Consider the following 27,771-nt stretch of genomic DNA (forward strand, 5'->3'; position numbering starts at 1 on the left):
CCCTCAGCAAAATTGGCATAGAAGCCACAGCCAACATTATACTGAATGGAGAAAAGTTGAAGCATTCCCCCGAGAACTGGAACATGACAAGGATACCCACTTTCACCACTTCTATTCAACATAGTACTGGAAGTCCCAGCTGGAGCAATCAAACAAGAGAAAGACATCAGGGTCTCTAAATCAGTAAAGAGGAAATCAAACTGTCACCGTTTGCTGATGATATGATTGTATACCTAGTAAACCCTAAAGACTCATCCAAAAAGCTCCTAGAACTGGTAAATGAATTCAGCAAAGTTTCAAGATACAAAATTAATGTACACAGATCAGTAGTTCTGCTATACACCAACAGCGATCAAGCTGAGAATCAAATCAAGAACTCAACCTCTTCACAATAGCTGCAAACAAAATAAAATGCTTAGGAATATACCTAACCAAGGACATGAAAGATCCCTACAAGGAAAACTACAAAACACTGCTGAAAGAAATCATAGATGACGCAAACAAATGGAAACACATCCCATTCTCATGGATAGATAGAATCAATATTATGAAAATGACCATACTGCCAAAAGCAATCTATAAATTCAATGCAATTCCCATCAAAATACCACCATCATTCTTCACAGAATCAGAAAAAAACAATACTAAAATTCATATGGAACCAAAAAAGAGCCCACATAGCCAAAGCAAGACTAAGCAAAAAGAATCACAAATCTGGAGGAATCACATTACCTGACTTCAAACTATACTACAAGGCGATAGTCACAAAAACAGCATGGTACTGGTATAAAAACAGGCATTAAACCAATGGAACAAAATAGAGAACCCAGAAATAAAGCCAAATACTTACAGCCAACTGATCTTTGACAAAGCAAACAAAAACATAAAGTGGGGAAAAGACACCCTATTCAACAAATGGTGCTGGGATAATTGGCAAGCCACATGTAGAAGAACAAAACTGGATCCTCATCTCTCACCTTATACAAAAATCAACTCGAGATGGATCAAAGACAAATATAAGACGTGAAACCACAAAAATTCTAGAAGATGACATTGGAAAAACCCTTCTAGATATTGGCTTAGGTAAGGATGTCATTATCAAGAACCCAAAAGCAAATGTAACAAAAACAAAGATAAATAGATGGGACTTAATTAAACTAAAAAGCTTCTGCACAGCAAAAGAAATAATCAGCAGAGTTAACAGATAACCCACAGAGTGGGAGAAAATTTTCACAATCTATACATCCGACAAAGGACTAATTTGCAGAATCTATAAAGAATTCAAACAACTCAGCAAGAAGAAAACAAACAATCCCATCAAAAAGTGGGCTAAGGACATGAATTATCAAAAGAAGATATACAAACGGCCAACAAGCATATGGAAAAATGCTCAACATCACTAATTACCAGGGAATTGCAAAGCAAAACCACAATGTGATACCGTCTCACTCCTGCAAGAATGGCCATAATAAAAAAATAAAAATAGATGTTGGCGGTGAAAAGGGAACACTTTTACACTGTCGGTGGGAATGTAAACTAGTACAACCACTATGAAAAACAGTGTGCAGGTGCCTTAAAGAATTAAAAGTAGATCTACCATTTGATCTGGCAATTTCTGGGTAGGTATCTACCCAGAGAAAAAGAAGCCATTATAGGAAAAAGATACTTGCACACGCATGTTTGTAGCAGCACAATTTGCAATGGCAAAAATATGGAACGAGCCCAAATGCTCATCTATCAATGAGTGAATAAAGAAAATGTGATATATACGTTATGAAATACTACTCAGCCATGAAAACGAACTAAATAATGGCATTTGTAGCAATCTGGATGGAATTGGAGACTATTATTCTAAGTTAAGTAATGCAGGAATGGAAAACCAAACATCCTATGTTCTCACTCATATGTGGGAGTTAAGCTATGAGAATGCAAAGACATAAGAATGATATAATGGACTTTGGGGACTCGGGGGAAGGAGTGGGGGTGGTGAGGGATAAAAGAGTACTCATTGGGTAAAGTGTGCACTACTCAGGTGATGGGTACACCAAAATCTCAGAAATCACCACTAAAGAACTTACTCATGTAACCAAATACCACTTGTTCCCCAAAAACCTATTGAAATTAAAAAAAATTTAAACAATTTTAAAAAGAATGATGTCGTGGTTAACATATTATATATGCTAACTTTTAAAGAAGCATGATCCAGAAACTACACTTACAGGCATATAAACCGAGGTCAAAACTGTGCTTTAAAGCATGTTTACCACGGCATTGTAAGAAACTGGAAATAACCTAAATGTCCAAGTGTAAGGGTTTGGTTTAATAAATTATGGCACAGCCATACTGTAGAATCATTTAAAATACTGTTATAAAAGAATTTATGATGGTGCATTAAAATATTAATGACACATTAAGTTTAAAAGGCAGTTTAGATTTTTTTCACCAAATGGCATATATATAGATAGATACCACTGTACAATATGTTCGAATGGACCTAATTTTGTATATTTGTGTAAAAAAAACTTGTGTATGGTAGAAGACACTAAATATATCCAACAAAATGAAAAATAGGATTATAGGTGTTATTTATGTAACTTTTTCTTTTTTAAGTCTTTCTACAATAGAAATATAATTCTTCTAAGAACATTGTCTTTTTAAAAACTCTTCTACCTACTTTGCTAGAACGTGATTTGGACAACTTGATAAATTTTTTTCAGGCACAAGAGAAAGTATACTTAATAAAATAGACTTCTCAGAAATAGCCGATGTGTCAAATTCTATTTCATCCATTTAATGCTTCTAAATCTTTATGCTATAATCTAGCATAAACTTAGGTAAGAACATTTATTTTAATCAGAAAACATGTTAACAATTGTGTTGCCAAGCAATTCGGTAAAGGGCAGGAACTGAAAGATCGTCTATTTCAAGTAATTAAATCATGTTTAATATTAAATAATAACCCAAACGTAATTGTCTAGTTTATTCCATTGAACAAATTTTATTTTGTGTGCCTACTGTGTGTTAAGCACTGTACTGATGGTTAACTTGACAGAGTCTTCTTTAATGCTTTGGATTTGAGATCAAAGAAAATTCAAGTCTAAGGGGTTAATCTGAACAGTTGTCCCTAAATCTAAAGCCTATTAGAACAGCAACTCCTCCAACAGAAATTCCTCTGATGCATAAAAAAGACGCTGATGTTTTATGCCTCAGCTGCTATGTCTTATCTGCAAAGCTCTCCTACTCCTGCACATGCAAGACACTCCATCCTCAACCCAAACCTCAACACTGAAATGCAATGTGCCAAAAATGAAGTCAGTCTAGCACATAATTATAATTCCAAAGGTAAAATAATGCAATGCTTTATTTGAATCAAATTTCAGTGAAAGCAACCCAACTAAAGCCACCTGTTACATATATAGAACTGTCTTTTAGCAGTTCAGCAACAGACCACTAGAAATATTCATTCTTTATGAAATTGCTCAAAGGTCACTTTTAAAGAGAAGGTTATCTATGGGACAACTGGCAATAGACTAGTTGTATTTAAAGACGCTACACCTGCATTTTAGAAGGCACTGGTAGTTGAGAACATTGTAATGTACTATTACTGCACTGGTGGAGAAAATTAATGAAAAATATTACTAGGTGTATAATTCTTAAAAGCATTACATTTGATAATTTAACTGTGAAAACCAAAATCATTTAAATTCTAAAAAATACTATTTGCCTGAACAGTCTGCACACCTTTTAAAAGGTTCATTAAATAATCCCAGTGTTACAAATAACCTCCTTAACCTCCTGTAACAACAGAATAGATTTTCAACAGCTGTCAAAATAGATTCCAGTATCCATTCTATTCAAGTGTGTTAGAAGAAGATCTTAAAACTGTCAAGGAGTGTCAGAATGTGGGTAACTTCGTAAAAAATGTAACTGAGCTGATTCCGCCAACTACAGAGAAAAGGAGAAAGCTCAAAGCAGCTCAAAGAAAAAGATCAATCAAAGGGAGAAGGATAAGGAGAAGATCATATCCAACTACAGGTAATGTCCCAACTCCATGCTCCGATACAGAGGGTTTTCTCTAATAGAAGACTGCACAACAGAATTCTGAAGAGGCACCATTCATTCCACGTAACAGATAAACACCTCCTACAGGCCACCCTGCTGCTTCTCGGGGCACTGCTAATTCGGGACAAGGTTGCCAGACTCAGCAAATACAACTATAGGACCCCTAGTTACATTTGAATTGCAAATACACCATGAATAATTTTCTAGTATACGTGGTATAAGTATGCCCCATTCGCAGTTCAAATTTAGCTGGGGTTCCTGTAATTTCTTTGGCAACCCTACACGAGGGAGATAAAGCACAGCCCCTTCCTCCTGGAGCCAATGTTCCAGTGCAGGATTTCTTAAAAGGTAAAAAATTTATCCTTTTATCCCGTCTCTACTAAAATACAAAAAATTAGCCAGGCGTGGTAGCACACGCCTGTAGTCCCAGCTACTCGGGAGGCTGAGGCAGGGGAATCACTTGAACTCGGGAGGTGGAGGTTACAGTGGGCCGAGATTGCACCACTGCACTCCAGCCTGGTGACAAAGAGAGACTCCGTCTCAAAAAAAAAAAAAAAAAAAAAAAACTTTTAAGCTATACAAAAGTTAAATTAGCAGCACACTTTACTCTCATAAACTTTTCACCAAGATTCACCAATTCTTAATTTTTGTCACCTTATATATAAACATTTGAGAATAAATAAGCTGCAGTAAGTCCTCATCCCTAAAGACTTCTGCCTGCGTCTCCTAATAAGGACATTTCCTGGTGTGACCAACGTACAATTATAACCGAAGGAAATGTATAATTGATACAGCATTATCCCCTAATACATAGACTACATTTAAATTTCACCAATTGTCGCAATACTGTCCTTTAGAGCAATGTTTTTTCCCAATCCAGGATCCAATCCAGAACTTCATGTGGCATTTAGCTATCATATTGCTGTAGATTCCTTCACTCTGGGGCATATCCTCACCTCACCTAACATGGCAGCGTCAATCCAGTGTGCTAAGTGCTGAGCTGGTGATATGCAGATGCCATGTGGGAGCTCAGGGGACAACGAGGCATCTTCTTCTTTGTCTTCGAGGCATCTTCTTTGTCCTCGCACAAACATATCTGCTCTGTTCAAGGACTGAATAACAGCTGATGGACGCCATTTGCCAGTTTAACTTGTGAAGTTCAACAAAATACCCAAGCACCTCCTATTTTAACTCTGGGCATCTTTCTCTCTCTCAATGAGAAGGTAGGAAAGCCTTTAAAAATAAAAAATAAAATTAAAAAAAAAACAGCAGCAGCAATTCTTGTCCAAATTATTCCTATCTAAAATGTTGTAAACTAAACATACATATGCCACAATTATTTCCATATAACCCACCAGCAGCTTAATATCAGAATCACACATGAGGCTCAAGTTTGACCTTATAGCTCAGAATTTCAATTTTTAACTGTGCTCAGATCATCTGCAAATACCACAACAATCTGCAAAATGTGCTAACACAGCTCATTCTGCCACAAAAAGAAAATGTGAAAATAGGGAGGTTTTGTTAAAAATGGTAACAACAAAGAACAATGACAAGAAAGCCTTCTCTTTTTCCAGCTAACACTTGTTCAGTGAAAGGTAAAAGTGGAAATAATATTATACAACAAAAAGGAAAGCATAATTATTTTCTTGTTTAGCTGAGGTATACAAAAATACTCAAAGGTTTTGCACTGAATGGGTTTAAGTTTAATAATAATTTTTATCTAGGTTTACCTCTTTAAAAACAGAATTTTTAAAAATTATCAGAAATTTTTAAAGAATCCATACTATCAAAATAGGTATAGAATCCCTGTGGCATGCTTTGAATGGCTCCATGACCACTCATCCTGGAATCTTTACAGGCAGGGATACAGCGGTCACAATACAACATTTTATGTGACTTTCTCCAAAAGAAATTCTTTAGCATGGACACCTGAGTCCTTCATACTTGAAGAGAGTACATTTAATGATCTAATCAATTAAAAGGATGAAAGTGAATACAAACTTAACTTTGATGTTATAGACAGTCCAGCCTGTGGAAATCAGGGCCACAAGGCTTAAAGTCCCAATTGAATTGGATCATTGGATCCAGGCCTTAGTTCAGGCCCAGAGGGGCCTGGTGTTCGCCAAGAGAACCATGTGTTTATTTCAGCTCTTGCTAACAGTGCAAAAGCTCTGAAAAAGAAACCATGGTCATCTTTTCCTGGACCTTTTAAAACCCACATTCCTGAATTTGTATCCCATTGTTTCAACTGGTTCTTTGAGAATAATGTCACTGTGCTTTTGTATAATATGGTATAGTTTACAAAGTACTTTTACACATCCATAATCCTGGTAATAGCTTTGTGATTTCTGTAGTGGTAACTCCATTTCAAAGATGAGGAAACTGAGGCTCAGACAGCTTAAATAATTTTTACAAGGTAACACACTTGTACGTGATGACACCAAGACCCTAACCCAGGCCTTCTGTAAGGGTCTGAGGGGAAACCAGCATCTATTTCCTCTGGCCTTTATCACATATATCTTGGTAACAGCGTGAGGATTCTCATCTTGACCTGTTTTGTTAATCAATCTATATGCACTTAGATTTATATCACAACCTAGATGGTAAACCCCTTGTGGATTACGGATGTCAGTTAAATTTCTTTGAATTCATTCATCCGCTCTTTCAACAAAAACGTTCTGAGATCACCTATGTGCTAGACACACTATTAGGCACTGGAGGATAAAAGTGACTAAGGCATAGGGTAATCAGATAGTGAACAACACCAATACCTTGAGACTAGTGCTATACAAAGGTATCAGCAGGGCACCAGCAAGCCCTGAGAGACTGGGGAAGACCCTCAGGAAGAGCTGTCGTAGACAAGGAGACTCCTGGTTGGTCCACACCACCATACACATTAACACCCAGTAAGGAACTGTTTAACCAATGAATGAATGAAATTTCTCCCCACAGGCAGTGGGCAGTCATGAAGGACACTCAGTGCTCCACTAGGGTTTAGGGCAACTCCAGAGTAGCCGAGTAAGATTCTGCATAAACCAACAGGACATTGCTGGAACAGTGATTATAATATGCTTCCTACACTATAACACTCTGCAATTTCAAAATATGAGGGCTAATCACTTTCCAATCCAAACAAATCTGTGGTTTATTGTGAGTAAAGAAACAGAAAGGGGTGGGGGAGTCTGGAAATGACTTTAAGGGGACCATTTTAATGAATGTAGTCTTTGGAATTCAGGTAAATAGAGCCTCTCTCATTTCCAGCACAAACAGTCATTCACTGTGGCAGCCAAGTCGGCCATGAGAAAGTTGTGATACCAAAGTCTAGGTCAAAGTACGGAAGCGACTGGATGTAACACCAGCTCTTCGCCTACTAACAGGTGCCCTTAGTGGACCCCAGTACACCTCAGTCTTCTCAGGTCTTCAACAAAGGGCTGCAGTATGTAAGGTCTCTTCTACTTCCTTAATTGCATGTTGCTAGTAAATGAAATAAATACAACTCACTCTTATACCAACTGTAACATGTTTTCCTAAAGTAATGTTCTGAAAATTTCCACCACTTACAAACAACAGGAGAGCTCATTTTAATTTACAGCCCTCAGATTGGTGCTTTGCCCAATTCCAGATCCTATGGAGATCCTGACCCAGCATATCAATTCCTAGTTTGTCAAGGTCAAGGACTTCATGAGCAATTACGTAACACATTCCTTAGGCTTTCCTTTCTGCAGCATGCAGGGCCCGTTTCCCTCCCCAGGCCCAGCCCATTCATGCAGAGGCCACAGAAGCATCCATTCCATGAGTCTTCCTTGAAGGAAGAGAGATGTTTAAATCAATGTCTTTCACTTAATTTTTTTAAAGCCAGTGGAAAAACAAAGCTAAGCCATACCAAGCTATGGAGAGTTAAAATGTAATAAGTAAGAGGAATATTCAAATAGACAAGTTGAAAAGAATTTTTCCAAGATGAAACATATACAATGTTACTGTGAATTATTAAAACTACCATTAAAAATACATGTTTTTCATTCAATTGCCGACATTTTCATTTACCTAAGAACTGGAATCTATCTGCAGCATTCATGCAATAGCAAGGATTCAACATAGGTTTTGGGATCAGAAAGATGTTGGTGACCTTAGGCACATTTCCAACCATTCTAAACCTAAGTTTCCTCATCTGGAAAATGGAGATAGTATCTACTTTATGGGATTCATATAACTTAGAAACCAGTGATTAAGCACTTACAGTGTGCTTGACTCTAAGAGGTCAGCCCATTATCTAATTATTGAAATATACTGCATTTAATGTTCACAACCACTCATTCTGCTTCTTTGTATCATTCATCCATTCAATAACAGGAGATAGTGTTTGTGTATGTATGCTGCTGTCTGCACAGTATGTGACACACAGAACATGCTAAGAAAAAAGAATAGATGCCCTTACCATTCAAGGAATATCATATGGTTATTTTTAGAACTACACGGAGAGAACAAGAAAGATATGGAGATTTAGACAGCAATTCTGAGTTACTTTTGTTAATAAGTGCCTAACACACTCAGCACTTATCACCGCTTTTGGGTGACCCACAAGAAGCAAGATTCAATTCACTTCATTACAGCTTCTTCTTAAATGTGGAAGCCCTACTCATCACAGTGGTCTAACCTTTGACTGTCTACTACCATAAAAGAACTGAAAATTAATCTACAGGTGTATTTCATAAAAAGCCACAAATCTATGGTCCAAACAGGCCAAAAAGTGCAGGAGGAATACACTGGAAATCAAGAAGGCTTTTATTTTTATTTTTTATTTTTTTAAGATGGAGTCTCACTCTGTCACCCAGGCTGGAGTGCAGTGGTGCGATCTCGGCTCACTGCAACCTCTGCCTCCTGGGTTCAAGCGATTCTCCTGCCTCAGCCTCCCGAGTAGTTGGGACTACAGGCACACACCACCACGCCCGGCTAATTTTTTGTATTTTTGGTAGTGACGGGGTTTCGCCACGTTGGTCAAGCTGGTCTTGAACTCCTGACCTCAAGTGATCCGCCCGCTTCAGCCTACCAAAGTGCTGCGATTACAGGCATGAGCCAGTGCACCCACCAAGAAAACTTTTAAAACCACCCTTATTTATTCACTTATTCATTAGTTTACTCATCTTGTCTCTCTCTCTCTCTCTCTCTCTCTCTCTTTCTCCTCTGCTCTCAATAGTTTTGTGTTCCTATCTTCATTCCTGATTCACAGAAATCATAGAATCTTAAGGTCAGAAGGGACTTTGGAAGTCATCCAAGAAATCAGAGCTTCTTTTCTAAGCAAATAGACACTAAATCGCTACAATAGAGAGGCACGTGGGGTGGCTCCGAAGCGAGAGTGCTTGTTTCCTCCCTGACAAATGGAATAATGGCAGTTCCTACCTCATCTCATAGGGTTATTGGGAAGAATAAATGAGGTCATGCTACGCAAACAATTGACGCAGAGCAGGTGCTCAATAAACAGGAGCCAGTCTTATTCGCAAGGATTATTCTGCTCGATGCTAAAGGCTCGTCCAACTCTGATGAAGCCCAGGCCACTGCATTGTTTGGGCAGCCCTAATCATCATAAAGTTTTTCTCTACTCTGAGCTAAATGAACAGCAGCTTCCACCCACTGCCCTCTACACGGACGGAGAATTTAACCCTTCAACTCCAAGCCAGCTTTCTGAGTAAGCAGTGACAGCTCTCTGCTCATCTTCTCAGTTCACCCCGGCTTTCCAGTGCCTCCCGCCATCCTGTCTTCTCTGGCCACATCCTGATTTGTCCATCTCCCTCCGAGTGTGTACCCAGAACTGCCTCCTGGACTCCAGGGAGAGTGCGGCTGGTAGCACAGACTTGTTCTGAGTACAATGACTGTATTACAGAGTTTAGTGGCTTTGGGGGCAACCACATTGTGACATTATTCATATGAAGTTGTAAGTGTGCTAAAAGCCAGAGTCCCTTTTTATGCATGCTATTGAAGCACTATGCCTTCTCTAGCTTAGGTTTAGGGGATGCCAGTGTAGGGGCTACACTTTAATGCTTTGTATGTCATCTTGTTACATTCAAATATTTTGATCATGATTCTGTCATCAAGCCATGAGCTATCCTTCTAGGTTCATCCATAGATTTGACAAACACCTTCTCAGCTTGGATAACACTGCAGCCCTTGCTGTGACCCCCAGCTTCACACAGGTATAACTTGACAGCACCCTGCCTTGGCTGTACCATGTCTTTCTAGCATTCTGCCTTGGGGTGTCTTTGAGACGCCTGCAGAAACATGTACAAACCCGAACGTACAGGGACTCAGTACCCCGGGGCAACCCTTGGCCAATGGAGAGGGGAATAATGGACACATACCTACCTCATCTGTCCTTCAGCCACTTCCCAAGCACATTCTATGTGGCTCCTCAGAGGATCCCTGTGGGATTAAGCCCCTACTGCCCACAGCAGTGACCAGCTTGATAATGCAGGCTTGTGTTGGCTCTTCCTCCTTCCTTGTTTCTCTCTTTCTAGCCCCTTCTCCTGTTGCCTGGGATCAGTGCCCCAATAAGCCACCCACACACCAGCCCTTGCCTCAGGCTCTGCCTTCTTGGGGACCCCAGGCTAAGTCACACTGCATCAACACTAGTGATAATGTCCAACATGTGAGCTTCAATGTACAGCACCAGAGATCTCCCTTTAGGCAGACAGTGGCTGGAGACAGGCCTGTAACAGTCACTGAAACCACTCTAAAGCCACACAACTAGATTCTCACCTGCTGCTATTTCTCCATTAATTCATCAGGAAATAAGAGGTTTTGTCAAAGGCTATGCTGAAACTTAGATATGGGATTCCCTGTGATCTGCTTGGAACACAGAAGTCTCTCAGCAAATGCTATCTCCCCTCCTTTCCCACTGCCCCATCAGATAGGAAATGGCATTAGTTCTCCATGGTCCATCCTCCCACTCATAGGAAAACCATGCTGGTTCCTATTTCTTCATCCATACGCTCACAGACCATGTTTTAAATATTCTTCTGGTATCTTGCACAGGCTCAATATTAACCTCTCAGATGCCCACAATGTACGAAACCTGGTTTCTCCCTCCTTTTCCCTTTTTCAAACGGAGACAAGGTTATTTATCTCGAGGCACATGGAGTGGTTCTGAAGTCAGACAGTTTGTTTCTCCCATTCATTTACCACTCTTCAAAATTTCAAAACTGGTTCAGCATTGACATTTTAGTCATGCATTTTAACTGTGTTTAAATCACGTTTGGTGCACATACACAGATAGAAATGTATACAATGAAAGTCAGTGTTGTGTATGTATTTATGCTGCACACACAGACGCTTGGATTCTATGACAGATCAGAATTTCTGCTTCAGAAATTCCAGTGATTGCACTTTATGGGAGTGCTCTGGGGATGTAGGGGAAGAGATCTCTCCCATCCAGTCTCTGGAGTGAACATTCCTGCTCTTTCCAGCTCAACTTTACAGCCCATAGCATCAACAAAAAAAAAAAAAAAAAAAAAAAGAAAGAAAGAAATCTTTCCTGGAGCCTCATTTTCAATAAGACACTGATAACTAGAGTGCCCGGAAATTTTAGCATGTCCAAAAAGCTCGGGGAAATTCTCCAGCCTTCTTCAAACCCAAACTCAGTGCAGGCTGTGAGAGGTAGTTCAAAGAACCAGTGAGAGAATTATTGCTGAAAGCAGTATATAAAATGCTTAAATAATTTAATGAGTGACCACACTACCAAACTAAAAAGCGTCAGTATTTCAGTGCTTACACGCGTAAGTAAAACTTGAAAAGATTTTTAAGTCAATAATTCCATCATATGAAACACACCTGCACCACTAGGATACTCTCTGACTACAGCAATCCATGGGGATTTTCCAGGGCAAAGTGACTTCAAAGTGCCTGTAAACACTTAGCATGCACTTTTGTACATTACTAGTTAGGAGTGACCACAGTGTCCACCTTGTCCTGTCTGTCTCCTCCCCCTGCCTTCCAAAGAGGTCCCACCGCCAGAGCTAAGAAAGATTTGCTTTGCTCTGCATGTGAAGCCAACAGAAAACTGTAGAGAGACTCAGAAAATGATCTTCCTCATAGCAGCAAGTTCAGTGGGCAAAAGATAAGTGGTCCCCGTCTTATTACAGGAAACCACCTGGGCCAGTTTAAAACCCAGCCCTAAGCAAGGGCTCTAACAGGTTACTGCCATTTGATAGGGGCTGAGACAGGAGAAAGAGCATTGGACTGAGGAGAGTCAGATTCTGATCCCAGATCTGCTGGCCATAGCTTTGTCAACCAATGTCTTGTCTCAGAGCCTGGGAAAGACCACTGCCTTTGGTCACAGATTTCCAAACTGCTCTCCTAGGACAGTTAGGTTTGTGGAGTAGCGGGTTGGGGGGACATTCACTCCCCATAAGCCTTCATCTAAGTTCTCATTTGCAAACAAAAATCTTCTGACACATAGCCATAAAACTTGAAAGCTACTGCACCAATTACCTCTAAATTACCTTTCATTTCTAAGAGTCCACCCTCAAAGCATGGTCTGCAGATAGGCAGCATCAACATCATCTGGGAGCCTATTACAACCCCAGGAGCTCAGCTCCACCTCCCCAGGCCTCTCAATCAGAGTTTTCAGCACAAGATCCCAAAGTGATCTGCATGCAACTAAATTTTGAGAACTGGTCTACGACACTTTATCTTTTCCTCTAACTGTTTCAGATGTTATTGCTCAACGCTAGTTAGAGTCAAAGCATCCTACAAAAATATCCTACTAGGAGGAGCCAAGAGAACTATTACTAAGTTTTATAATGTTATGCATACTTAAGCGGGATGAAAATACTAGGTGACCAGATGTTCCATTTTCCTATCTTTAAATATACTGGAAATCATAGAGTGTTGGGATTGATTCTCCACTCACCAAGCAATCACTTATGATGGTGAATATCCCTCATGCTCCCCTCTCTCTCTATCCTATTCACACTCATTCTTCAAAGGCCCAGGAAGCCTGCCCCTTCCATGGCACATGCACAGAGTTCCCTGCATGTGTGGTTTTCTCGATGAAACTGGCATTTGAGGTACCACAACAGCAAGAATCTTATAAGCCCTAAAACCACTTATTTCATGTGACACAGTCAAGTTTACTTCTTCCATTCAGCTTCTCAGACTGCCCAATCCACCCTGTTCTCTCCTTTCACTCAATTTCAGTTTTGTTCTCTAATCAGAACCACAGCACTTAGCAACTGTGTATGATCGAATTATTACCTATTTTCCTATGTTTGTTTCAGCTCTGCAACTCGAGTGTAAGCTACTTGAGAGGAGTAATGTGTATTTCAGCTTTTGACAGGGCCCTGGGCTCTCTGCTGGGGTATTTGGTAAATTTATATGTGCCAAGGAACTCAGTCCCACTTTCTTACCAGATATACTTTGTCAGGTACCATTATAATGGCATCGTATTATCTACTGTGTAAAAGAAACCACTGAATCATTTGATTGCTTTTTCCTAGTAAACTAAGACAAGAAAGCTGTTTTAAAATGTTGATATGTGGAATGGGAACAAAACATTAGAATGAACTTCCAGGTTCCAGGGAATCCCATGTTCCTACATAAAAGCAGGCAGGTCCTCTGAATTCCAAGCTGGCTCTTAGGATGTAGGCAGCAGAGCAAGGCCCAAGCCTCGACTCTCGGCCCCTGTTCTAAAAGTTCTGCTTTCTTTGGGAAAATCCTGCCTCAGGCAGCTTCAATGGAAGCAAAAATAGCTCAGAAGAGATGTCTGCTTCTGCATCTTAATCTATGTGAATTGGATGAGCTCAGTGAGGCCTTGTTAGGAATGATCAGGAGAGATGAAAAGGAAGGAACATACTAAAATCTCAAAGTAGTGATTGTATATTTTAAAAAGGAAAAGAAAAGATTTCTATGAGCACCATACCTCTCCTAGCAAATGAGTTACACAAGGCACTTCACCCACAGATGAAAACCTCCAAATTTCTCCTTGGGTCAAGGAAAAGCAATATTTTCCCTCTTCTCTGGTGTTGTCAGTTCTCTTTAGAATTAGGACTTCTGTAGGACTGTCTGGGAAGTTTTCAGTTACTTTCAGCCCTTCAACCCTCATCTTGTGTCCTCGTTTATTTATTTAAACAAAAACAAGCCAATTTGACTGTTGTGAAATTTCTCTGCCTTTTACTTGCTTTGATGGGGCCTGTTTATAACATATACTCAATTGTTGAAGGCCGTGAGTGCCCAGGCGATACAACCAAACCCAAATTATTCACAACAAAGAGTACAAATATGTATGACCTGCTACAACTTACAATCAGCAGTAAACTGCAGGGTCACCCCAGACCGACCCGAAGAAAATTACAAAACCCTAAGTGAAAAGTGCGTCATATATAAAGCCCCTATATATTTCATTCAGCAAAATGATTTCTTCTTTTCACATTCACCAACTGAAGGAAAAAGTGTTGATAAGTTATTTGGAAAAACTGGGTCACGGCTGCATATTTTTAGGAGACAGAGTGAAAAAACAAAGCTGAAACATAGAAGGTGGGTCCCAGTAGACTTATATCTTTTTAGGGTTCCAAGTCATCCTCAATCTCTTCTTCATAATCCTTTAAATGAAAAGATTTCTGATCATTTAGAAAAATATTATTTATATCAATTCTATAGTAATTAAAGGCAAATTTAAACCTGAGGGATAGAATAGATCCTTGCTGGATCATTAACAAGTAAGTTATGGACAATAACAAGGTTTTATAATCATCATTTCTCAGATATGAAAACTGAGGCTTAGAAATTATTTAACTAGCTCAGGCTGATTTAAAAATCTATACTCTAAAAATCTTCTACAACTTATGCCCTCCTATGACTATAAATAAATGGCCACCTGGAGAATACTTTTTTCTCTATTTCCATCCTTCCTTCTCCTGCATATGCCAATGTGGACAGCAACCAAGCTGCCCTCAGCAGATAATGCCACTATGTGGCCAAAATGGAAACTGTCTGAACTAAACTGGCTCTTCCACTCATGCCTCTCAGAGGATCATGCATGTAGGCCCATACATTAAAGGGGATAACACTATCTTCTGCATGGGAGATACCTTCTTGACCCCTCTTTACAATCTCTTCTATATTAATATATTCAACCAACTCCTATTCGCCCCTCAGGACTCAGCTCAAATGTATCTCCTCCTCAGGGAAGTCTTCCCTGATTCCCCAGGCAAAAAGTGGCTAGGTTCACAATGCTCCCAGTAGGCCTCACCTCATACTTTTTATCCCCATATCTATGCTTCAGCACCTATGATACTATATTAGTCATTTACCCCACACTAAGAGTATCTGTCTGTACTAGGCACTGGACTAGAGTTAAGTTACCTTTGCATTTCCATTGCATAACACTGGGTCAGGAAAATAGCAGGCAGTCAGAAAATGTTTGTGGAATGAATAAATGAATGAAAAAACTACAAACAAGATCTTATCCATATCATCAGGAAAACCTCTTCTGCTGCTTTCTTTTTATTCCATTTGTAACCTTAAAAAGTAACGCAGAATGGAGGATGGCATACTTGTACTATGAAAGCCAAAACCATAAAAATCATGGAGCCAACATATCTACCCTCTAATGACAGCAAGTTTACACAAATATGGGGTGAGGGTGACAGCCCCTCATCCCATTCTAAATGTGTTACCTCCAACACACTACGGATTATCAATATTTTTTAAAAAGTTAGAATTGTGTCTAGAATAAGAGTAAGTACATTCTGAGAGAGAATCTTCAATCTCCACAATTATTTTTTGTCTCAAACATCACCATTTTGGATACTCTTTTCTCTTGTATTTAACTACAAGTATAGGAATTTATTGTCATTTACTTACCACAAACATACACAAATAGTGTATATTTTGTGGGTTATGATTTTGTGGGTTAACTTATAAATCTCTATGAAAAATATATTTCAAGTCCAAGTGACAAAAGCCATAAATAAACAATGCCACAAAACCTATTTTTCTTTTGGAAACTTCAGGTAAAGTCAGTGGGTTGCATTTTTGCCACTTGTAGGTATCAAATGACCTGCTAGTCCTGGAATTGAGACTGGCCAGAAGTCTCAATGTTCAACTGGGGCAGTAGCTGAAGAGACTTATATATAACCTATATCTAAGGTTATAAGGATTCTGGAAACAAGACTGTACTAGAGAACTGATCATGACCATATCTGTTAAAAGAAAAACACACAGAAATAAATCCATAGGGATTGATTCAATCATTTTCTTGGAATCTCCAATGACCATGAGCCTGAGGCAAAGGATGAACCAGTGAATCACTAGATTCTCAATAAATTTAAGAGAATGAAAGTACCAAATTACATCCCACAGATCTCAAATAAATCATATGTAATGTGCAGGATATCTCACTATTTAAATCAGTCCTGCATAAAACAAGAGATACAGTCATACTATTACTAGTAATTTTTTTCTTTATTATACTGAGATTGAGTCCCAGATGTGAATTTGGTTCACATTTACCAAGTTTTAAAATCTCTAAACACTACATGAAATGTGAGGGTTTTTTAAATTGATGATTACAAAATAAAGTGATACAAGATGACTTCGGTACAGGAAATCTCAGCAATCCAATGAATGAGTCATTCTGCACAGCCTAGTTTTCTGAATTGGTAAGAGCCTTACACATCAAAACAGCTCAGAGGTTAATTATTCTGGGTGTAAATATTTCCAAAGTATATTGAACATTTCCTTCTCTTCTTAAAGAGTGTATCTAAAAATGTATTCTTTCCATAGTTCACCATTAACAACAGTAAATAGCAATTATTTGTTTATGTTATTATAGAGTGGTGCCTGCAAGGTCAATTGAGGGTTCCCACCCTAATATTCCCAAGCCTTCAAAGTTTCTGCCCCAATTCTTGTCTAAAGTTACGAGTTTTTCTGTCTCTTTCCTAGTTGTCAGGCTGTCAGGGGTCACTTTTTACTACTGATTACAGCAGTCCCTCACCCCATTCTAAATGTGTTACCCCCAATACACTATGGATTATTTGCCACATTTTTTAAACGTTAGGATTGTGTCTAGAATAAGAGCAAGTACATTCTGAGAGAGGGCCTGAAATATTCTCTTGGACTTTCATGCTATCTACTCTGGTTGTGAAGTGGACTTTTTGCCCCCTTCCTGGTTCTTGGCTAGTTTCCGGATATGCAGAGAGCCACACTACAGACTCAGATATGCTATGACAACTCCTGATGCTCTTTATGATCCCCACACTCCAAAAGTAAACCAAATCATCACATGACCTCCTAAGAAATTTCTATCCTGGCCACACAAGAAAACAAGTGCAAAGATTTCCATGCAGGCAAAATGTCTAGGTGAAGGATTAATCCAGAAACTGGAAACTAGTTCCTGTCTTACATAATGGTTCTATATTTTGTACATCTACATCATTTAGCAGCATGAACAGGTGGGTATCTTATACAAATAAGTATGGCCAAGTGACTTCTTAAAGGAAAAAAATTGCCAAGTGACTTCAAAAAATTCACAGTTCAATTTTTTTAATTATGAGATTTTTAAAATTAGGCCACCTCATTTTAACAATTAACTGTTTTACTTACTAACCTGGTGGCTGCTCTATTGGGAAAAGTCATCTCCATTACTCAAAGGGAAAAAGCGCTGCTCCAACATCTGAATAACCTAAGGATGAGTTTGAACAGTCCCTACCAGCACTGAAATCAAGCATTCAACCTAAATGACTCTGCGTAAATCCTCTGCAATCTATAAAATGCAAAAATTTATATAACCCTGTTTGTCAAACCTGAGAAATTAAAACCAAGCAGGTTGGTAAACCAGGCTTCCCGCTGAAATTAAGGAAGGAAGCAAAGAGGGTGGATCATCAGTCACCCTAGTTATGCTTCCACACCCCAGTGAAGGAGGCTGGCCCTCCAGCTATTTATAAACGTGGAGCTCAACCAAAGGGGGCCCTGTCATAGCCACCCCAGTGAGTCCTGGTGTGAGCTGGGAGGCTCGGGCTCAATGGAATCTCCCTCAATGTGGCCCTCCATACTTGGCCATGCAGGATCTTTCGGGGGCAGTCCTGTCTGGTCAGGAAAAGAACTGTGAAGATTTCCAGCGGCCACTTCCACCCTATGATTCTATATATGGAAGCATCCCATTCTAGTGTTTTCACCATCGTGCACACCATACTAGGGATGAGGAATGAGTAGGCCGGCTCGCTTCTTGCTGCTCAGAAGGCACACTCACTTTAGTGTCTTCTAGGCCCCACTGCCCTGGACTGGACCTTGTCATCAAATGGCAGCCCAGACCTCTGCTGAGCTTTGCAGGCTCGCAGCTCCAACATGGAACAGCTGGAAGAGGACCCTGCATTCTTTTCTCTGCATAAACACTGGGGGCTCTGTTCACCTTCCTGCAGCAGCATGAACTAAAGAATTTCCCCCTATCCAAAATCACAACCATCAGCCTTTCCCCCATCCCCCAGTCTCCTCCTACCCTCCAGGATATAATTTCAGGCTGTCACCACCCACGCTAGCAAATAGGAAACTGCTGGACCTTTCGACTATATTCACTTTCCATACTAGTTGAGGTGTCTGTAAATACTAGCAGGGTAATATGAAACGATTCTGTTCTATTCAGTAAAGTTTCCTAATGAAAAGCATTAAGTAACCCACTTCATGCCTGTCCTTTCTCCAAGACCCTTTCTACAAGATCTGTATCAATATGGATAATGTCACGAGCAGTAAGCTTAACCCCATAATATATATATACTGCAAATGTCATTTTACTAGTCTGTAGCGTCACCTGCATATTATTCTGAAGACGAAGCTCTAAAGCCAGAATATCTGTGGGGAAAAATGAATAATAAAATTGGATTTTCATGTGCTCCTCACACAGCCTTATCCAAGCCTGGCTTCTGAAGGGCAGTCCCGGGCGTCTATCACGTGTTGCTGAAATCCAGCGAGCCACGTTGCCCAAAAGGAGGAGGAAGGAAAAAACACACACACCCAGAAAATCCAGACTCTACGTGACCTGACTTACTTATTTCCCAGGAAACTGCATGAGAGAAAAATCAATCATTCATGCTACCGTAGCTACCACACGGAAGGGGCTGACGGAGTTCACAGTGGGCAAAATCCCAAAGCGGCCGGCGGAGGTAAGTAGGCGCGGGGGGGGGGCGGTCGGGGGTGGGTACTAGGAGGGGGTGGATTCCGAGGGCCTCGAGGGCCGCGCCGTCCAGGTCCCGGCGCGGCTGGCGGGGACTGGCCCCGGCCTGGCCCGAGGCAGGGAAGCGGAGGGAGGGCTGGGGGGCGGGGGTGGGCAGGCGGGACGGCGGCGACAGCCGCACACTTACCGGGGCTGTTGGCCTCGCGTTCGAGGACGTGCAGCTCGGCGCAGTCGGCCAGCGAGTGCTCCAGGCAGAGCTGGAGGAAGCGGGCCTGGGTCTGGCTCACGCGCTTGAGCAGCGACAGCAGCGCAACAGTCTGCTCGCACTCGTTCCAGCCCTTAAACCAGCCCGCCAGCACCCCGACCTGGTCGCGAAACATCATGGTTAGGGGGCCGCCCTCTGTCTACAGAGCCCCCTGGGCGCCCCGGCCCGCCCCGCCCGCCCCAAAGTTTGGCGGAGCCGCAGCCTCGCGGCCGGAGACGCGTTCCCGTTCCAAGGTGGCTCTGGTGCCCGGACGCTGCAGGTACTACTGCCTGGGCTCCTGCCTCTCTCGTCTGGTTTCAGTTACGTTCCGGTGGTTCTGGCTGATTTCCCCAGAGACGATGACAGACAGTAGCACGGAAATGTTTCTTTAAAAAAAAAATAACGACTTTTAAAAAATCCCCCACAAGGCACACAACTGAATGAAGAATGCTTTCTCCCCCCTTCTTGCAGCTTCGGGATGGTGATTTCCGGCGTCCTGGGGTCTCCTCCCCGCTGGGCGGCAACTCGGACCTTTCACGCCCGCATTCCCGAGCGGCGATCACCACTGGAAGGAGAGAAAGAGCTGCAGTGAGACCTCGGCTAGCGGAGAAGCGCGCCCTGGGGGACGAGGGCATCAGAGGGTGCTGGGGCCGGGGGTGGGGGCGCCCCGCGGAAGGTTGGGTTCCCCGAAATCCAGCCGCCCCCTCCGCACCCGATGCGGGAGATGGGCTATTCCCCACCGGGAAACAGGGAGAAGCCTGCTTCCCAGGTGCGGGAGGAGACCCCGCGGCTTCCTGTTGCTGCCACTGCCAACGGCTGGTGCTCCCCTCACGCCCCGCCCGGGGTGGCCTCGGGCGCCGTGCCTACGAACGCCAGCACCAGCAACAGATCTTCCCCGCGCAGAAAACTTGCAATGCGGCTGCGAAGGGGCGCGGGGGTGGGGGTGGGAGCTAATGCAAAGCAGAGGCGGAGGCAGCGGCAGCCCGAGTTCCTTCCTCCTCCTCTTACTCCTCCTCCTCCTCCTCCCAGAGAAGCAGCCGAGCGGCTGCAGCTCCATCTACAGCAACAGCCAGCATCTCCACCGCCAGGCGCCCCTCTGGATTTAGGCCGTGAGCAGCCGCGGCAGCAGCTCGAGACAAAAATAAACTCTCCCCACCCAAAGCTCCGCGCCCAGCGGGCGGCGGCGCAACCCAGAGCCTCGGCTCCCCCGCGCTGCGCCGCGCCAGCCCACCCGGGAGGTCTCCCTGGGCCTTCTCCGGCCGGAGCGGTCACTGTGCGCGCGCGCGTGTGTGTGTGTGCGCGTGTGTGTGTGTGCGCGCGTGTGTGGCAGGCATCCTGCAGCCGCCGCCTACGGGCGGGTCTGTCCGGCCCGGAGCCTCGCCCGCGCGTCGCAGGCCGAGGGCGGCACAGCCCTGGGCACACGCCCCGCGCGGGGACTGCCGGGGTCCGCAGCGCTGCTACCTTCGGCCGGCGGGGCGGACCCGCGGAGAATGCGGATCGGCGCCGCAGGCACACGCCCCCCAACGATAGCAAAGAAAGTTCGGCTGCGGGGGTTCCCCCAGTCCCATCCCGGTTCTGGTGGCCGTCGCCGGCGGGGAGGAGAGCCCAGCGACTCAGCCTTCAAGGAGCCGCTAGCTTCCAACAACACGCTGCTTCCGGCTCCCAGAACTTCTCGGGCGGAGGGGGAAGCCCCCGGGGAGGGGACCCCAGTGACCCGCGGGTGCCCCGCCGAGGGACGTAGGGAGGGAGCGCTCACCTCGGCGCGGCTCATCCCGGCGGCTCGGGGGCCCTTGCGCGGGTCCGGGACCGCGGCGGCTCTCAGCGGGGTTGGGGGCACCCTGAGCGCCGGCCGCGGGCCATGCCGTCGGGGCGGGCGGCGCGGGGAGAGTGCGGCGCTTCGAGTCGGGGCCGCTGCAGCCGCCGCTGCTGCTGCCTCCAGTGTCGGCTCGCGGAGGACTGAGCCGCCCGAGCCGGAGCTCCCCACATGCTACTGATTAACATACACCATTACATCATGGGCTTGGCAGGGAGCGCCCGAGCGGGGGGAGAGGAACCCGGGCGGCGGCGACGGCACGCGGGGGGAGCCGGGGGGAGGAACCCCGGACCCGGCGCAGGGCGGGGGGACGGATTCCTAAGTGGGGACCAGAAAAAGGGGAGGGGAGCGGAGTGGGAGGAGCTGGTGGCGCAGAGGGGTCGGGTAGAAGGAACCTCCGAGAGGAACGAAGAAGTTCGGGGAAGAGGACGGGTCCGGGTAAATTTCTTCCTGTGGCCGCCTGCGTGTTATGGAGGGGCCGGGACACTCAAGCCACTGGAGCCCCGGCAGAAAGGGACCCGAGGGCGCTCGGGCGGGGGCGGTGCTGCCACCCGCTGCTCGTCCTTGGGAATGTGATTCGTCCGTTCGGCTGACCCTCGGCCCTTCTGGGGCCCCGGGGTGGCCGAGCTGTGTGGCCCGCGGGCGGTGAGACCCGAGGTCACTGCTGCAGATGCTGGGATGGGTTCCGGGGGTCTTGGAGGCGAAGGGCTCACGAGGCTGAGGGGCAGTGCGCAGGGTTGGACGTGCCCAGGCGCTAGGCTCCGTGCCGCCCTAGTCCAAGGGCCTGGCCCGGTTCGGGTGCCGGATGCCCTTTGCTCTGGCGCAGGCTCCTAGAGACCGGCCCGGCGCCTGGCTGAGTCCCGCTCTTCCCCGGGGAGGCGGCCGAACTCCTGAGACCGGTCAGGGGAGCTGTGCCTGGCGCGCGGGCTGCGGCTTCTGGCCTGGAGGGGAGGCGAGCGCGGCCCTGGGCGACAAAGGGGCGGGGCGAGGCCACCTGTCGGCGCTCAGGCGTGGCCAGGCCTCGCAACCTTCACCTGGATCTGGAGAGTGTGCAGGGCCGCGGCCACACGGGGGCTTCAGGTCCTTGCTGCACGAGAGGCGAGGAGGGCGCAGCGCCGAGGCTGAGTGGCGCAGGGTGGGCTGCGAAAGTGCTTCTGCTAGTCTTGAAAGTAAAGGTTTGGTTAAAAATGCCCTAAACCCTAAAAACCTCTGTACCTCCTGATATGGGTTGAATATTCGCAAGGAGGACTGGATGACTAAATCTGGGCTATCTCCGTGCTTTCAGAGGAAACACTGCTCCCTCCAGCAACTTGAGGCTTTGTTTATGTGGGAGTAATTCTGAGAAGGCAGTGAAACGAGTGTTTCAGACCCAGCCTTTCCTACTCCTGCTAATCCACTGTTTTGAAGAGAAAGTATCTGAGATATTATTCCACTAATTAACACTTGTTTTCCAACTCTAGCATATGTCCCTGGAATTTCAATGCTTTCTTCCCTTCCTCCTCAAATTTAGTTTCTGCAGCGTATAGTTCGTTTCAGACACGTGATAGCACCTAACCATCTGTTAGGGTTTTTGAAAGGTCTTGTCGAGGTCGAGCTCAAAAATGTGGATTTTTTAAAAGTTAATTATTAACCAGACAGGTAAGGTATCCGCTTAATTTAATGAATATTTTGTCCTATTTAGAAAACAAGAAACCTGGAGTCAGTGTTTTATTTTTGTTTTGTTTTGTTACTGTAGAGGCAGAAAGGCTTGATAGATTTTCTCCAAGAGATTACTATCAATTAGCTAATTCTTGGTAATAACTTATATCAGGGAATAGGGAGGATTAGAGAGTATGGTCTACTTCGGTATATACCTTGCTATAAATTGTAGGCAAAGCAGATGCTGTTCTAGGGCTTTTGGAAGCTCCCAAAAGTGAATTTTTTTAAAAGAAAATGAAAAAAGCAGAAATTTCATTAACATGTATTTTCACCTGCAGCTTACTAAAGGTATAGTAAAACTAAAAACAAAACAAACCAAAAAAAGAAAAAAAACAAAAAACAAACTTAGGCTGGTGAATGAAAATACTGCCATCTACTGGAAGAGTGTAGTTCTTACACCAGCCTTTGACCTAGGAAAAGACATTGATTTATCTAATTTTTGAATTCTTACTGTTCAGGACACTCTAAGACATATAAAGTTGAGCATGACATGAGCTGTCAGTACTCTTGTATTTGTGTGTTAACAATTCCTTTCCTCTGGGCAAAGGAAAGGGAGTATAAATAAAACCCATGGATGTGGCCTCACTCTTCCCCAGAGTGAAGTCATCACTCTAAAGGAAAAAAAAAATACATTCATTAAATATAAGGTATTGTATTAAGTGTGGATTTTTCCTATGTCAACCTGGACCCAGTATTATTGATAAATAAACAGTGCCTAACACTTACTAAATATTCACATCACTTGAAAAATGAATGAAAATATCCTTTCATTAAAAGAGATATTACTATGTCTATGTTCACTATATTCCTATTTATTCATTTGAAAAATACTTATTGTGCCACCTTGTGCCAGGCACTGGGTTAGGCAATAAGTACCCTGAGTATTCTGAGTACCAAGTACAGGCACTGAATACACAATGGGGTACTAACCAAGAGATACTCTATATGAATAAAACACAGATCAGATTATCATGAATTAACATTCCCAACATTGTTTTGCTTTTCTCCTCCTTGGAATCTGGGAAGGGAAGAAATTGTTTTCTGAGTGAATAATACTTTTGATCAAATAATTCAAATGTTCAGATATTCCAAACATTACTAATTCTAGATAAATCATTGACATATTTATAAATCACTGTTTAAGAGGATGTCTGGGTATTATTTGCATAAATAAGAAACCCCAAAGATTTCATGTTTAAATTTATATTTCCTCTAGAATAATCTAAAACAAAAGAAATGCATTAGATATAAAAACATTAGAGCTGTAAGCTTTAATTATTTGCTTTATAAATGAGCAAAAGTATTAAAATCTCTACATAAAGGTAAATGACAATGGATAATTGCCATTCATTTAATCATTTGATAAATATATATTGAATACTTGTTCTGTGCCAAGTCCTCAAGATAAAATGTGAAGACATTTGGTATTTTTTATCTAACACAAAAGCCCATATAGCAAACATATATATGATTATGATTATATTATACAGCAAGAAAATATATAAATAAAATTTCATATATTCATTACACATTTTAAATGCATATATATGCCATGGGAAAATGTGTGAAAATATTTACACCAAAATGGTAACTAATGGTGACCTTCTCTGCATGGTAGGATTTCTGAGTATTGTTGTCTTGTTTCTCCATATTTTCTAACTTTTCTACTGTGAGTAAGAAAACTAAAACCAAAACACTACACGAGTTCAGGCCTACTGTCTAAAACTTAATTTTAAAAGAAACTAAAGAAACTCTACTATAAAATCTAGGTCTATAACTCCCAAGAATTGTTTGAGCCTGTATCACTTCCTACCTAGGTCTTGTCCTAGACTCAGTAGTGGGTCTCACTTCCTCACTTCTGATCTCTCCACTCTCTAGCTCAAACATTTTCTGTGGTTTCTGAATAGACCCTGAATACATTCCAGACTATTTGGGCTGGCATACAAAGACTCCAGGATTTGGCCACTATCTGCCCTTCTGCACGTCTCTTCTACATTTCATTCACTGATTCTTTCACAGAAAGTATTTGTTGAGTATAAATCACTGTGCTAGGCAATTAGAAGAGACAAAGGTAGAATAACCATGCTCTCTTCAACCTCCAGTGGTTAGCATAAAGTATGTTCTTGGCATGTGCGTGCACACACCACCCACACTTCACAAAAACGTACAATGTGAAGTGGGTCTGAGGGGAGGCAACACACAGTGTTGAGAGAGATAAGAAGAGGCAGCAATTCTGCTAGAAAATTAAGGAAGACACTGTGGCTCCGTTGCCTTTTGAGCTGGTGTTCATTGGGTAAATAGTTTCAACACAGGCAAAATTTTAAACATTTAGGACACCCTATGGGGACCAGGATATCTAGATACTGTTTGTATCAAGAAAGCATCCTGAGGACTCCATGTTTGTGTATTTTAAGTTCATATTTCTTCTAGCAGTTGTAAGTAAAACAAGGGAAGGAAATGCAGGTCTTCCCAGACTTTGCTGTCCGCTAGTGGAAAGTGATCCTCCAGTAACCGTATCTACTAAATGAGCTATTATGTATCCTTTTTCAGATTACCTGAGAATGCAATTTTTAGGACTCTACCCCACTGAAGTAAAAGCACCATTGCTATAAGAGAAAGTATACTAAAATATAAGCATAAATACAAAAATGTTAATTTTAGCAATTTGTAATAGCAAAATGCTAGAATATCTATCTGCAGGGCAATGAGCAAATAAAGTATTAAACCGCCATACTGCGAACTTTATGCCCTTTTTAAAATATATATATATATTTTAGAGACAGGGTTCACTATGTTGCTCAGGCTGGTCTCAAAACTCCTGGGCTCAAGCGATCCTCCCAAAGTGCTGAGATTATAAGCGTGAGCCACCTCATCCAGCCTTATGCACTTATTTTTTAAAATAAGTTATACTTCACCTGTAATCCCAGCACTTTCAGAGGTCAAGGTGGGTGGATCATGAGGTCAGGAGTTTGAGACCATCCTGGCCAACATGGTGAAACCTCGTCTCTACTAAAAATACAAAAATTAGCCAGGCATGGTGGCGAGCGCCTGTAATCCCAGCTACTCGGGAGGCTGAGGCAGGAGAATCGCTTGAACCCAGGAGGCAGAGGTTGCAGTGAGCCGAGATTGCGAGATTGCATCACTGCACTCCAGCCTGGGCGACAGAGCAAGACTCCGTGTCAAAAAAAAAAAAAAAAAGGTTATACTTGAGTAAAATGCATCAAAATATAATAGACTGATGGATAGATAGATAACGTGATAAAAAATACAGCAAAATGTTAATTGTAGTATATAGGTGGTGAGGATGTAGGTGCTCACCATTTAATTCTTCCAAATTTTCTGTATGTTTGAAAATGTTTATAATAAATTATTGGAGATAAAAAGGAATGATTCGAGTTTACATGTATTGGCCTAGAAAGATACGTTTTAAAAGTGTCTGTAGGATAATTGGATTTTTGTGGTTTAAGAAGGCTGGCTCTAGGGCAAGAATCCTGAGTCTTCAAGCCTAGTGCTCCATCATTTACCAGCCCTGTGACTTTTCTCATGCCACTCCCACTCTATGGTTTAGTGTTACTGGTAACAAAACTACCTAGTTGTTATTATGAGGAGTAAATAAATAATACACTTGATTTCTTAAAACAGTACCAGGCATGTAGCAGGTATTCAATAAATGCTATTATTAGCTGTGATTGAGAGGAAAAAAGAGGGCATGTGGGGTGGGAAGGAGCAAACCCGTCTCTCTCTGTCTCTCTGTATATATATATATAATCTTTGTATATATGTTTTATATATATATATATATATATACACACATACATATTATATTTGTATGGAATGGGAGGAGGACACACACACACACACACACACACAGCATTATGTTTTTTTGTTTGTCTTTAAGTGTAATGCAACCCCATAAGGAAACAATCAGACAGATCCAGAAAGAGAGACATTCTCCAAGATAACTGGCCTGGAAAAAAATGGCAAGACTGCTCCAGATTAAAAGAGATATAGGGCACATGACAGTCATAAGCAATGTATGACCCTTCATCCATTGAGGTTTGAAAAAATAGCTATAAAAGACATTTGGGGGACAATTGGGGAAATATTGAACATAAGCTGGAAATTAGCTGATAGTAGGGAATTATTATTAGTTTTGTTAGGCGTGACCATGGTATTGTGGTTATGAAGCAGAGTACCTTGTCATTTCATTTTTAAAAAGATGATCATGCTGAGGTGTCTGGGTAAGTGGTCAAGATGTTTGCAACTTACTTAGAAATAAGTCAGCAAAAAACACAGATATAAACACATAGATACATGTGGCAAATGTTGCAGCAGGTGGTGAGTATAATAGGTCTACATTGAACTATTATTTTTTTTGTTTTGGTTTGGTTTTTTGAGACAGAGTATCACTCTGTCACCCAGGCTAGAGTGCAATGGTGCGATCTCAGCTCACTGCAACTTCCACCTCCTGGGTTCAAGCAATTCTCCTGCCTCAGCTTCCCAAGTAGCTGGGATTACAGGTGCCTGCCACCATGCGTGGCTCATTTTTTTATTTTTAGTAGAGACAGGGTTTCACCATGTTGGCCAGGCTGGTCTCGAACTCCTGACCTCCAGTGATCATCCCACCTCAGCCTCCCAAAGTGCTGGGATTACAGGCATGAGCAACCACACCTGCCCTGAACTATTATTTTTAACTTTCTGTGTGTTTGAGATTTTTCTTAATAGAAAGTTAAAAAACAGAGTTAAGTAGAAAGTTTTAAAACAGACACAGAGGGTTGTGAACAACATTTGCAA

The 27,771-nt window shown here is 42.6% G+C and overlaps 1 protein-coding gene across 4 annotated transcripts in view; it reads right to left on the reverse strand.

The window, feature by feature from the left end:
- SAMD4A (sterile alpha motif domain containing 4A) overlaps positions 1–19,939 on the reverse strand; it is a 263,587-nt gene extending 243,648 nt beyond the window's left edge. For all 4 annotated transcript variants that reach the window (XM_063645576.1, XM_055289316.2, XM_055289315.2 and 1 more), the window contains exon 1: positions 19,410–19,939. In XM_063645576.1, coding sequence (XP_063501646.1) covers positions 19,410–19,605 — 196 coding nt within the window. In that variant the 5' untranslated portion in view covers positions 19,606–19,939. The remainder of the gene's footprint in view (positions 1–19,409) is intronic.
- Positions 19,940–27,771: the final 7,832 nt, after the last annotated feature.

The sequence above is a fragment of the Symphalangus syndactylus genome, chromosome 8, assembly GCF_028878055.3.
Source record: "Symphalangus syndactylus isolate Jambi chromosome 8, NHGRI_mSymSyn1-v2.1_pri, whole genome shotgun sequence".
Classification (NCBI taxonomy): Eukaryota; Metazoa; Chordata; class Mammalia; order Primates; family Hylobatidae; genus Symphalangus; species Symphalangus syndactylus.